Source organism: Suillus discolor (genome assembly GCF_016758755.1).
Source record: "Suillus discolor strain FC423 chromosome Unknown F5147scaffold_25, whole genome shotgun sequence".
Taxonomy (NCBI): Eukaryota; Fungi; Basidiomycota; class Agaricomycetes; order Boletales; family Suillaceae; genus Suillus; species Suillus discolor.
This window is the reverse complement of record NW_024541272.1, coordinates 160,880-172,735: the sequence shown is the minus strand read 5'-3', so window position 1 is coordinate 172,735 and position 11,856 is coordinate 160,880. Positions and strand designations below refer to the sequence as shown.

The 11,856-nt window shown below is 47.3% G+C and overlaps 6 protein-coding genes across 6 annotated transcripts; 4 read left to right on the top strand and 2 right to left on the bottom strand.

Moving 5' to 3' along the window:
- Positions 1 to 60: 60 nt before the first annotated feature.
- F5147DRAFT_773273 (uncharacterized protein) lies at positions 61 to 449 on the bottom strand (the record flags this gene model as incomplete). The annotated part of the gene is made up of 2 exons (XM_041441445.1): positions 61 to 77; positions 125 to 449. 2 exons carry the CDS (start codon positions 447 to 449, stop codon positions 61 to 63), a joined length of 342 nt encoding a protein of 113 aa, XP_041293186.1.
- A 1,107-nt stretch (positions 450 to 1,556) lies between these two features.
- On the top strand, positions 1,557 to 2,216 carry F5147DRAFT_652530 (acyl-CoA N-acyltransferase; the record flags this gene model as incomplete). The annotated part of the gene is made up of 3 exons (XM_041433635.1): positions 1,557 to 1,673; positions 1,727 to 2,096; positions 2,149 to 2,216. 3 exons carry the CDS (start codon positions 1,557 to 1,559, stop codon positions 2,214 to 2,216), a joined length of 555 nt encoding a protein of 184 aa, XP_041293185.1.
- A 154-nt stretch (positions 2,217 to 2,370) lies between these two features.
- Positions 2,371 to 3,492, bottom strand: F5147DRAFT_159731 (60S ribosomal protein L24). Its single transcript, XM_041428337.1, has 4 exons — positions 3,219 to 3,492; positions 3,079 to 3,156; positions 2,730 to 3,023; positions 2,371 to 2,681 (listed from the first exon to the last, which is right to left on the bottom strand). The coding sequence occupies exons 1-4, from the start codon at positions 3,219 to 3,221 to the stop codon at positions 2,607 to 2,609; spliced, it is 450 nt and encodes a 149-aa protein (XP_041293184.1). The 5' UTR covers positions 3,222 to 3,492; the 3' UTR covers positions 2,371 to 2,606.
- Positions 3,493 to 4,236: 744 nt separating this feature from the next.
- Positions 4,237 to 4,860, top strand: F5147DRAFT_773270 (synaptobrevin-like protein; the record flags this gene model as incomplete). The annotated part of the gene is made up of 6 exons (XM_041441444.1): positions 4,237 to 4,250; positions 4,281 to 4,474; positions 4,535 to 4,590; positions 4,645 to 4,652; positions 4,712 to 4,727; positions 4,780 to 4,860. 6 exons carry the CDS (start codon positions 4,237 to 4,239, stop codon positions 4,858 to 4,860), a joined length of 369 nt encoding a protein of 122 aa, XP_041293183.1.
- Positions 4,861 to 6,865: 2,005 nt separating this feature from the next.
- On the top strand, positions 6,866 to 7,410 carry F5147DRAFT_652526 (uncharacterized protein; the record flags this gene model as incomplete). Its single annotated transcript, XM_041433634.1, has 3 exons — positions 6,866 to 6,882; positions 6,931 to 6,991; positions 7,042 to 7,410. 3 exons carry the CDS (start codon positions 6,866 to 6,868, stop codon positions 7,408 to 7,410), a joined length of 447 nt encoding a protein of 148 aa, XP_041293182.1.
- A 1,536-nt stretch (positions 7,411 to 8,946) lies between these two features.
- On the top strand, positions 8,947 to 10,372 carry F5147DRAFT_652525 (uncharacterized protein; the record flags this gene model as incomplete). The annotated part of the gene is made up of 11 exons (XM_041433633.1): positions 8,947 to 8,994; positions 9,042 to 9,084; positions 9,121 to 9,155; positions 9,206 to 9,246; positions 9,400 to 9,427; positions 9,490 to 9,510; positions 9,627 to 9,715; positions 9,768 to 9,818; positions 9,868 to 9,982; positions 10,005 to 10,046; positions 10,244 to 10,372. The coding sequence occupies 11 exons, from the start codon at positions 8,947 to 8,949 to the stop codon at positions 10,370 to 10,372; spliced, it is 642 nt and encodes a 213-aa protein (XP_041293181.1).
- Between the last annotated feature and the right edge of the window lie 1,484 nt (positions 10,373 to 11,856).

Here is an 11,856-nt window from a genome sequence, read left to right as displayed (position 1 = left end):
GTATCCCATGACAAGAAAGATCGACACTCGACTCGGTGAGATTGCAAAGTAGTGAAGTTATTATGCAATAAGCACTACTGTGTGTTTTCAATAACTGATCTCGAGCGCTGAATAAGATGCACACCTGATTCAGGTACTCCCGGTGGATTCATCTTGAGATTCATGCCCGATGGAAACGCATCCAGAACAAAGTCCACTACATTCCTCTCATACTTCCATAGCCATGCGAGACAACCGACGATGGCCATCTCCACCACCCATTCTTTTGTGGTCTTATCTAGAGTGTCCTCTCCCGACTCGTACTCGTACTCTGAGAGCTCTGCTCGCAGGAACTTCTTCATTAGCAAGTCCGAATGTGCCTTTGGCCTCTTACGCTGCTGCGAAGAGTATGGTTCCGGGGAGAGTCCTAGTATTTCCAGGTCGTCAAGGCTTTGGATTATGAAAGTCATTGACCCGTAATAGCGTCAACTGATGGGCCCGGTAGTCGGTCTAGTCGTGCCGCATATTCTTCGCAGAGCGTACGCCTTATAATAGGAAGAGAATCCCAACGGTGAAAATTTCACAATAGATTTATCTGCCGGCGTACCTTGAACAGTCCTGACAAGATCTTAGGGGCCTCTTGGCTGCTATGTGAGAGCGCATGCCACACTCTAGGGTTGCATGACGCACGTTGCGGCGACGTCATGTTGGAGCACTTCCAAAGTCCCTTCACCTCCAGACATCAATGCACCCCGTTTGCTCATGTATGGTATCACCAACTGGAAGAGTTGAGAAGGCGATTTTCTGGGAATAGAGGAAATTCAAGGGACAGGATCGACGAAGGACACATCCTCCATGTCTCCGTTGCATGCCTTTGAAGCTCTGTAGACTTTTCGGTCGATTTCGCGTGCGAATGAGGTGGGTCTTGCTTTCGTCAGAAATTCGGCATGATCTTCGTGACTAAATGTGCCCTATCGTATGCATGTGTGGTGCGAAGCATCTTCTCTCTGACCGGAAGGTCAAAGAGCCTGTCTCCTCCATGTTGAATAATACAACGGAATTGAGTTCCAATGTTTGGGACCTTTGATATGCAAAGAGCTGCATGCCGTCTTGGATACACCATTAGCCATGTATGCGCGGATGCACCAACGGCGAGCGCACACTGTTGAACGAAAGTATGTCGAGTCGACAGAAATCAGATTACGGCGTGTTTGACGAGTTTTCGAGGCTCCAGATTCACGTTCGAATCGTACTCAAATCGACATCGAAATTCGACAATGAACTCATCGTTGACGGCTACGAAGCAAGTTGAACGAGTTGTTTGCGGAGGCTAGCGCCCTAGTACTTGTTACCAGTTACTAGCGCGTTAAAAGAGACCCGGTTATAACCGGTTAAGAGGTTAAATGGATATGGGATTTTTGGGAGGGAGGTGGCTATGTTTGGCAACGTACATATAAGAGCGTTGATGGCATATGTACGAGATGCCCTTCAACCAACAACCTACTCATCAGCCATCGTATCACCGTTCTCTTCAGAATCAGTACTCACTTGAATATTCTCCTTAACTCACTACTACGATGTCAATAATCAACACCGTGTCCACGACACGCGCAGATCTCCCATCCCTAGACCTTATGTTCCCTCAAGAGCTCATTTCACCTGAAGTTTCAGCACAGCTTCCCTCCGATCTCGAGGTAAGTTGATCTTCGGCTCCCTCACGTTGCATTTCGCATTAACCAAAACATAGATACGCCCGCTCGCGTCAACAGACTACAAACGTGGACATCTCGATGTCCTTTCTGGTCTATCCGTCGTCAACGACCTCGGCGAGGTAGCGTGGGTCAATCAATTCCACGCCATGCGCGCAACACCGTGCGCATACTTCTCCATCGTCATCCTCGACAAGGCGAGCGACAAGATCATCGGAGTCGGTACCGTCTTCATCGAGCGCAAGTTCCTCCGTGGTCTCGGCAGTGTCGGCCACATCGAGGATATCGCCGTCGACAAAAACTACCAGGGCAAGAAGCTTGGCCTCCGTCTCATCCAGGCTCTCACGCATATCAGTGAGAGTAGCGGCTGTTATAAGTCCATCTTGAACTGTAATGATGCTAACATTCGTGAGTTGCTCCGCTCTATAGACTTTCGCTTATACTAACTAACATCCCACAGCCTTTTACGAAAAGTGTGGCTATGTCAAGAAGGAGAACGAAATGGTATTTTTCAAGCACTTCTCATAGCCTTTTCTAACGGAACGCACAGGCAAAGTACGCCCCAGAGCGTGTCAATAACGCACCAAAACTTTGATTTGCCATCTCATCTATTGGACTACACTAGTATATACCATCGTCATCAATTGCCCGTATTCTAGATCTTCCTGCGGACATTCTGTACGGATACCTTGCACATACCTGTATCATTGGTTTTATTGCCAACATATTCATATTTGATTAACAGCTCTACCTCGAGAGCTAATTGAGCATCGAAATGCATGAGATCTACGTCACATCCTCAGAATTAGCAGAAGCGGATATACCATGTGGAAGCATGTAGCATAGATTTTGCGCGCGAGAAGTCATGACGAAAAGGATGTGCAATACATAGGCGTGTGCCAACAACAAAAGAACTGCTCATCGGCCACCCTTGCCACCCTTCATTTGCTGCTTTGATACCCTGGGTCCACTCGCAACAGGCGCACGTGCAGGCTACACCGGCGTAAGTCATACGTACCCCTTGAATTTTCGAGTACATACCTTGGCCTTTTTCGACTCCTTCTCTTTCTTCTCAGTCTTTGCCTTTGCAATGGCCGAAATTCTCTGCTGGTTGCGGACAGCAGCGGTCTGGTTGCGCCTGGCAGCGATAGTAGCAAGGTCAGCACCAACGATACCACGTTGGTGCTTCACAGTCCGGCGGGAACGCTTCTTAGCGACTTCCTCAGTGATACCCTTCTTGTGCATGCGGCGGTAGACCTGTGTCCATGCGATCTTACGTGGGTTCTTGCGCTGGAGGAACAGGGAAGCGTTCTTGGAACTAGCGAATCGGAAAACCTATATTGCAAGGGGCGTTCAGACAGGAAACTTGAAAGTGGGGAGACGAGCTGACTTTGGAGTCTCCACGGACAAAGAGTTTGCCCTTGGAGGGGTACACACGGAAACCGGAGAATGCGTCGATTTCGACCTTCTACTCAATCACACCGAACGATTTAGATTTCAGCAATGGGTGTATATGCAGCAGAGACGCACCATCTATAGAACCAGCGCGCATGACGGGAGTAAGTCAGTCTGCATCCTTTCCAAAGCTCATGTGAATATGCGACAAGCCAGAAACGTCATCCGTTAACAGTCTGATTCATCCACCACTCCTACAGCCTATCTTTGGCTGGAATTCGCCCCAACTTCGTGCACGAACAGAACGGATGCATTCCTGGTGTTTGGTGAAGAGAAATGGCATGGGTTCTTGCTTACCTTGACGGAATTGCCGGGGCTTGCTGATTTGGTGGTGCCTTCGAGGATGGGGTAGATTCGATGGGTAGCGGGGATTCAACTTCGGCTTATGCCGTGACCAAACTTGGTAATTCCGAAGATATCAATTATGGCATTGTACTTGACTACGGAAACCACGCAGTCGCTGAACCAGCCTCGGCTGTGTTGTGACGGCGACCGAGCCCACGATGCGGATTATCACTGTCCAGGACTTACGATTAATATATGTAATATGGTGTCGAGTCTAAATTCGGAGTACAGTACATAGTTCAAACGTCCATGAGCTTTGTTTCGGAGAGTTCGTTCTCTCGTATAGCACTGCTTGCCTTTGAAATAACACTTCTACGTCCTACAGCTGCGAACACGAGGACCAAGTTGGAGGATTGGCACATTAAATCAAGTCAAATATTATGATCCAATACTCAGAGCTTGAATTGATTGTCCTGTAATTATCATTGACGCAAGCGCGACACACCAGTACTCGTAGTGTGTTGGAAAGGGCGCACAGAGGGGTATAAAGCTAAAACAAGAAAGTGTCACAAAGCGGTTACACGTCACTTTGTGCGTGCGAATACCGCTGCCTCTCAACTTGCCTCAGCAACGCCTCTACGCAGTCACTCCAGTCACTCTTCAAGTAGCTCCGCCCTCCAAATCTCACTTCCAACGTGTGTCCCATTTACCGAGACCACACTAATCTGCTGCTGATTCCACTACTGGACTTCATCGTTTCAGAGCCCTTTTAGCGTCCTTTTATAGTCATGTTCGTTTGTTCTCCGAAATGGCCCAGGCGCCGTAGTTCATCTGTATTTATCCCTATCATAGGTCCGAACCTTACGACCCTTACCTCCCCCGCAATGGCTCCTCATCCAATCCCGCTGGCGGGTCAAGTCAAGGTGGAAACCCTAAAACCGCAGCTATCCAGCAACAAATTGACGACACCGTCGGCATTATGAGGGAGAACATCACAAAGGTCGCAGAACGTGGAGAAAGATTGGACTCATTACAGGATAAGACAGGTGCTTGATTTCGTGCTCTCGTGTATTTGAGCAAAGTTTCAAATCAAGCTATTTCCCTAGACAACCTTGCTGTTTCGGCACAGGGCTTCCGTCGCGGTGCTAACCGAGTACGGAAGGTGAGTTTGACTTGACCTCTTTACGTTGATTTAATACTAAAGCATATCCAACAGAATATGTGGTGAGTGTGATATTTTCTTTTTAGTGGGACCAAGATTTATCGAACTCTCAATTTCTCAGGTGGAAAGACATGAAGGTCCGTTGGACTCGCCGCTCAGCATCACGTTCAAAACTGACACCGTCTTTAGATGCGCATGATCATTGGCGTCGCAGTGGCAATCATCATAATCATCATCGTAGTCAGCATTGTGAAGGCAACACATCACTAGGCAGTACGTGGGTTCCACACCTACACTACTCATCCTTACTACCACTGGTCTGTTGGTTGTTGTATCTATGCACCGTATCGTTAATTCTTCTGCTTGTTCTCTGTTTTACATTTTGTTGGCTGCCGTTCACCTACATTCTTCAGTAGGGCCCTAGTGGGCGAATTGTGGACCCCGATACATAGCTTTCGCTTTGTTAAATTGTCATTCGTGTTGTGCTTTTGGATGATTCACGTAATGCTTGATCCGGGCTAGTGCACAGGCTCCATTCTGTTCTCCAGAGTCGAATTCCAAAATCAAGTTTCAAGACCCCTCGTGGGATATGTACACCACCCCTCCGGAGGAGTTGAAGATACGATCAGGCACATGAAATAAACGCAACACTTATCTTTACCACATACATAGTACCGCTAGCCATGGAGTTCTGTTATGAAGGTCTGAAGCTTGGAGGCCTGACCTCCGATACATGTATAGCTGTCACTGAGATAAGTGTGTTGTTGGAATATCGTTATTTGTTTATTTACTATTTTCTAGAACTGTAAGACGTGCACTTGCCATAATCAGACTGAGCAGTGCAACATGTGTGGCATTGGCGGTTAGTGTATCTTCTACCAATCCCACGAAATGCTTCTCCCGCAGCCTTACTATTCTGTAAGTATTCGACGTTTACATCTGTAACGTTAAGATATTTTTACGCTCAATCATCGTCGACTTAGGACCGAATCCGTAGCGGAACAGGCGGTCGAACCTCCGCCTTTTCTTCTGCTGTGCGATTATTTTTAACCTTTGGATTTGGATCGATAGCTCAAGACAGTGGTTGATCTCTAGAGCATCTATGATAATCATGGAACTATGGAACTTCATTCTGGAATATCCAGATCAGATACATACGGTAGGCAAATCGACTGTTTGTCGCGCTCTTCACGCGCAGTGCCAACTCGGCGGCCTGCCGAAGTGCTATATTTGCACAGGAAGGAACGCCAAATTAAGTGGATGGATGTCTACTGGGTTTTTACAGGATTTTTTTGGCGGTGCTGGGAACTTGGGAGCTTAAAAGTGTGACCCACATTATGATTTCCTGTTCCCACCTTTTTGACTTTTTCCTGTATAAGCCAGAAAGACACTGATGATGTCGACACACAAGGGTATGTTCCATTTGTCTGCCTGTATCTTGTGCTTGATTATTAAGGTATCGTTGAACAGAAAGCATGACTCCGACGGAATGAACGCTTAGGCCGAGTCACAATGTCAGCAGCACGTAACCATTAGGCTGGCCTTCGGTGGCTGAGTATTTCTCGGAGGCAAAGGCCTCATAACGATGACGGGTTTTGCTATCGTTCTTTTCGGGCTCTCGAGGTTCCGATGGAAGGTTGCGATGTGGAATACTTTGGCCTCCTTATCACTGTTGTGGGCGCTAATTATACTATAAGCATTGTTGATATGTGCTTTATTTTCTTGCGCTCCCGTTTTCCTTTTCTATCAGGCACGGCTCACCACATTGACCGGCTGGCCTCACTGATGGCCGTTTACAGCCAAGACAGATCAAAACATGATGTTCATGGTTAGAAGGTCATGGTCGAGCTTGCCAACCGCGTGGGAGTCGAGGCCAAGGCCAGGGCTGAACTTTGAAAAGTAGCTTCAAGCATCGCTCGGGGTTAGTCCAACATGACACCACCGAAATGAATCTCATCTTTACAGTCAGTCTCTGGCCTTTTGTCGTCCGCGGAACTTTGTCATTCGCCGTTCCGCCCCAAAGGACTACTGGCGGGGTAGCTTTGATGATCAATTTTCATATCCTTCCGTTCTTGTCCTAGCTGGCCTTGCATGGCACCGGTTCTTGGCCTGCGGACAACTTTTGGTTCTTCGCCTACATGCCACCTTTACTTGTCGGCCTTCATGGTCGTTTCTGCCAGTCTATGCCCCTACATAAGTCTCAGAACTATGTCCGCGACACTTCCTAAGTTTCGAAACCATATCCTCGAGTCCCTCTTACCCAGCGGACTGCAGAATGACTTATAACTTCTGGTGCGTTCGTACTTCTACGTTTCTTTTTGGTATTGATCCCCTGCATAGGCATGAGGATTCGGATCTATACAGGGCATTGCGTCCAGAATGGCCAATATTGGTCGATAATGTGTGTTTCGCCTGTGCTTGTAACAGCAATGCACTAATATTTCCCTGTAGGACCTGTCGTCCTCTCAGCCTCAACATAACTTCCTGCCTTCGGTTCCAGAAGATCCTCCGCCCGTGGTTACTCAGCATCACCAGCCACCCCCCATTGAGGGTCATCCTCACCCTGTCCATGACAACCCGCATACATCTAGCCGCTCGTTTGTCTGCAAGTGGAATGATGGTCACGGTCCATGCGACACGACCACCGCAAGTGTAGAAGAGCTCGTGAACCATGTGTCGTCATCCCATCTTCCACCACCTGGTCCCATCACTTTGAAATGCAAATGGCAGGGGTGTAGACTCCGAAAGCTCATTTGCCGAAATACAATCCTTCGGCACATCCGTCAAATTGATCTCGGAATCAATCCTCGACGACAGTAGTAGGTTACTCTGAGTCGTATTATGGGTAAACTCTGTCTACATCTATAGCCGTATTAATTACGATTGCATCGACTACCGTTCAATATTTGTTTTCCCTTGAGACCTTTGCTATGTTTCCCTTCTATCATATTCATGTTACTTCATGCCCTCGTCCTTAAAAATGTATCTTAATCGATTATATGTCCGTCCGGTGCCGTCATTCTCGAGATTCTCAGCAATTTCAATCGTGTTCTGAAGACAACGAGCAGGCTTTGGAGCTGCTATACTAGGATTAAGGTACCAAATAGTGCAATAGCAAGAAATATTACCAGAAAGCAAGAAACAAAATATAATCGCGAGAGGACAACATAGCATAAGCGCGGGGGGAAGACGTGTATAAATGCGAAGGGAAAACATGACACGAGTGTGAGGGGATCGAATCACATAAAGTGCTGCGGAAGGTCTCAGTACATGAGGCGCAGGACGCGATAAACGGAGCTAGTAGAAAACAATATAACTACAGGCTGGCTGTTAACAAATGACAATGACAAAAGGATAACGAAGGCTAATATCTAGATCTCAGCCTCGGAAAAGAACTAAGATGTTCGTGCAGCTCTAGTAGGGCGTAGCATCCCATTGCCAATTTTCCATGCTGTTCGGTCGTAACACTTCCTTCCTTTACGGAACTCTCCGTGCGAATTACTGATCGGCAACGACACGAGCATTATGATATCATCCATCCAAATGTAAGCTTCCGGCAGCTTTGTTGTCGCCACCTAGTAATTAACGTGTTTCAACGCGGGCAGGCATCGCATTTGATTTCAAGATTCTCGAACGCGCGGTTGACAAACATGTCACACGGTTCAATTGCGTCTACATCACTATTGTGAAGAATTTGCCCTACGCGAAAAATGTAAACAACGAATCATCAAAAGGTAGATAGTAAGTATCTTATTAAATTTCCTACAACTAGCCAAGCTGACGGACCGAATATAAACGATATCGCGACAGTTGCCGCAGCAGTCGCGCAGCAGGAGGACATGTAGGTGTTTTCACGATGCCCCGACGCGCACGGATTTTTAGCCCCAATGCAAGGGTTGTCTTTGGGTCTGTACCAACGGCCAATCTCGATATCATCCATCCAATCCAAATAAAATTAGTAAAGCTTTCGGCAATCATGGTTCCTTGGGTCGCCACCTAATTAACGTGTCTATAGGTTTCCTTCACCGTATGAAGCGACCTCGCTCATTTCCACACAATCCGACCTATCATGCCTTCAGCATTTATGGGGCAAATTCGACACGGCCCTCGACCAGTTTCTCAGAAGGAAGGGCTAGCCTGAATTCCCTACCACCGACTGAAGGCGTTGAAGCAATCTGCATACAAACTCGCATATACTGTAACTAAGACAGGAGGATGGTATCATGTTTCTCTCAGCCCCCAGCTTCTCCAAACTCAACCTTTGTGTGCGGTTTCTACTTTTTTTTGGCTATGAACGCTTTCCCAGTAAGCTGCATCCTACCTGACTTTGACGCTCATCCTGACCGAGCTCCTAAAATGGCACTCGAGTCTTCTGCTGGGCATCTGGCGGTGAAATCAACTACGGTACCATGCAGGCTACCGACCGTATGACCGATGTAGGAATTCTATAGGGTACTCAGATTGTGGTGGTGAAAGTAGATGGGGAAGGCCACAGTTCGTTGTAGGAACCGATGGTCATTTTTGACGAAGGTGAACTCAATGTTGTGGGGAACAACGCTCTACCGGTACGTATCTCTCGTTTCGTGCCATTAATTTCTCAGTAGCTCCGTCGCAGGAATATATGATCGTTGATCAAGTCGATGGAGATGTGGAGATGTGCGTTCACTCGGTTTGTGTATCTCAGTGCGACCATTCGTTCCTGACGTCATTTCATCAGGAATACATATCGACATGGAATATACCATGACAACCTCATCTTAGCGTCTGAATTTTTGTGGACTTAGTACGTGATGTACCTGTACTCAATAGGTACGAAGTGCTGTTGAACGGTCGGACGGTATCGGTGCTAATTCTCGTTTGTAGTACTGTTTCGATGTTTCAGTGTATTTTATAATTTAGTCCAAACGATTTATTGACTTGGTGTGTAATCTCAGTGCACCTACTACCTACGTTGTCTCAATGTCTCAATGTCCTGTTCACAAGCAGGGGAGCAGGATGCATAGCAGACCAATTCGAGAAGATGACTCCTCAATTAGCAAAACAGCGAGAAAGCACTCGCGACTGAGGTCCGGATGCGCCTTGTGGAATTTGGTAAGCTTCATGAAGAACGCCGTAACATCCAACAGTGAGTTTGCTTGAATACGTCGTTCGTGCGTCTGACCATCTGTCTCTTTCAGTGAACTTGGATACCTAATGATGATGAAAGCTAAATACGGACCAGGAGGGTGGTAAGATGTCTTAACCATCAACTTGGGCCGTTCTCATCTTTTTTGATAGGAAATTACCAATGCCTGGTCCTGTTGGGTCTGGTCCACCGCCACCGCCCTCGGTACCTCCCCCCGCCTCCTGGGCCTCCTTGTCGCACACTCCGCAACATGTTATAATGGTCAGAGTGAGTCGATTGTTCTTCACAGATATGGCGCATAATATTTCGTCACGCTCAGGACCGAAAGGAAGTACCTACATTCAATTCATAAGTGAGCTGTGCTCGGCGGTCTCGATACCATTGAATGTCGATAGAACGGAGGCTAATCACGAACAAGGTGATCCTATTCTGTGCTGTGATGACGAAATTTGCATTGGCACAAAAAGGGGACATGATCTATGCAGGCTCTTGATCATTGATCATGACGAGACGATTCACGTCATGCAGGATTCCCAGATTTCGCACCATAGACAACAAGTTCAGTGGCTTAGCGGTAAGATGCAGGGATTTGAGATGTTCCTGATATGGGTAAGGCTTGGACTGATATCGCCACACACAAGAGCAGGCCTGCCATGAAAGGTGTCATTAATTTGACGGAATAAATAACATTGCGGACTATAGCGAGCTTTATACTTCGTAACCAAGTGTATGCGAGTCCTGTCCAGTGGCGATGTTACTGAAGGCTTAAATGTTCAACGATATGATTTGGGCTCTGCTCGTGTCCATTTTTGCAATCTGTATGACATTATCAGTCTTTCGTGTGGTCCGGAGGTATGCAGAGCGGCCAGGGAGCATGTCTTTATTTTGGCGCCTCGGTCAAACCATTACCAGGAACGTGAACTTGGCCTTGTTAAGCAGCTTTGCCGCCTTGAAGCAATCTCTCGTAACTGTTATTGTTCCATTAGAGGTTGAAGTTCCATTGTGACAATGGAAACATTTCCTGGAGCCGAGATTCTCAGAGCTATAAGATCCAGGTGTCAAGCGTTCTCAGACCGTGCAGCAAGCGCTCCGATACTGCCATAACGCTCGTGTCGTTGCCGATCAGTAGTTCGCCCGGAGAGTTGTAGAAGCTCCGCAAATCGCATGAGAAAGGAAGTGTGACGACCGAACAGCAGGAGCATGGAAAATTGGCAATGAGGTCTAAGAAGCTGAGGTACAGAGTCTACAGCAAAAGACAACCCTTGCGGCTAACTTACGTAACAATCCGTGCGCACTGTGGGAAGTGCATGGGCTCAATGCTATACCAGAGCAGGTAAACTGTAACATTCACTGAAGGGTCGCAACTCACCCTACTCCGGATCGTCATGAATGAGAACGTCCGGGAAATGGCAGGTAAACTGCCACATGCACTGAAGGGTCGCAACTCACCCTACTCCGGATCGTCATGAATGAGAACGTCCGGGAAATGGCAGGTAAACTGCCACATGCACTGAAGGGTCGCAACTCACCCTACTCCGGATCGTCATGAACGAGAACGTCCGGGAAATGGACAGTCTGGGGTCAAGTCTGACTCCGGAGTATGGTCTGGGTCCGAGTCTAGTGTGTCTAATATAGTAATATTTCGAACTTCTCGAAGGTTGAAGCGTTGAACTCTGCAGTACACGCTACTAGTTGATGAAGTGGAATTATTCAACATGTGGCAGTTTAATTACCTCCTCTGGTATAGCATTGAGCCCATGCACTTCCCACAGTGCGCACGGATTGTTACGTAAGTTAGCCGCAAGGGTTGTCTTTTGAGTCTGTAGACTCTGTACCTCAGCTTCTTAGACCTCATTACCAATTTTCCCAGACTCCAAACCATCGGCGGTGTGTAGAGTCTCGTGTTAGTACATTCCGAATACAATACATTTTTTAAACCCCGCACCTCAATTCAAACACCGCAACTTTTGGACTCTACACACCTAGCCGACTGGCACAACTTGTTGTGGCGTCAAGTTTGCCACTGTTTGAATTCCTTCCGAACGATGGATCAAGCCGTCAGGTACACCGGGAAGCTTATTAGTACAACGGCAGGTGTGACAAGGTAATATTTATATTATATTTATATTATATATATTCAT

Coding starts and splice junctions, on each gene's coding strand:
- F5147DRAFT_159731 (XM_041428337.1), bottom strand. Junction 3,024..3,078: donor TTGTCCGTGGAGACTCCAAA/GTCAGCTCGTCT, acceptor CTTGCAATATAG/GTTTTCCGATTCGCTAGTTC. Junction 2,682..2,729: donor AGGAGTCGAAAAAGGCCAAG/GTATGTACTCGA, acceptor ACGCCGGTGTAG/CCTGCACGTGCGCCTGTTGC.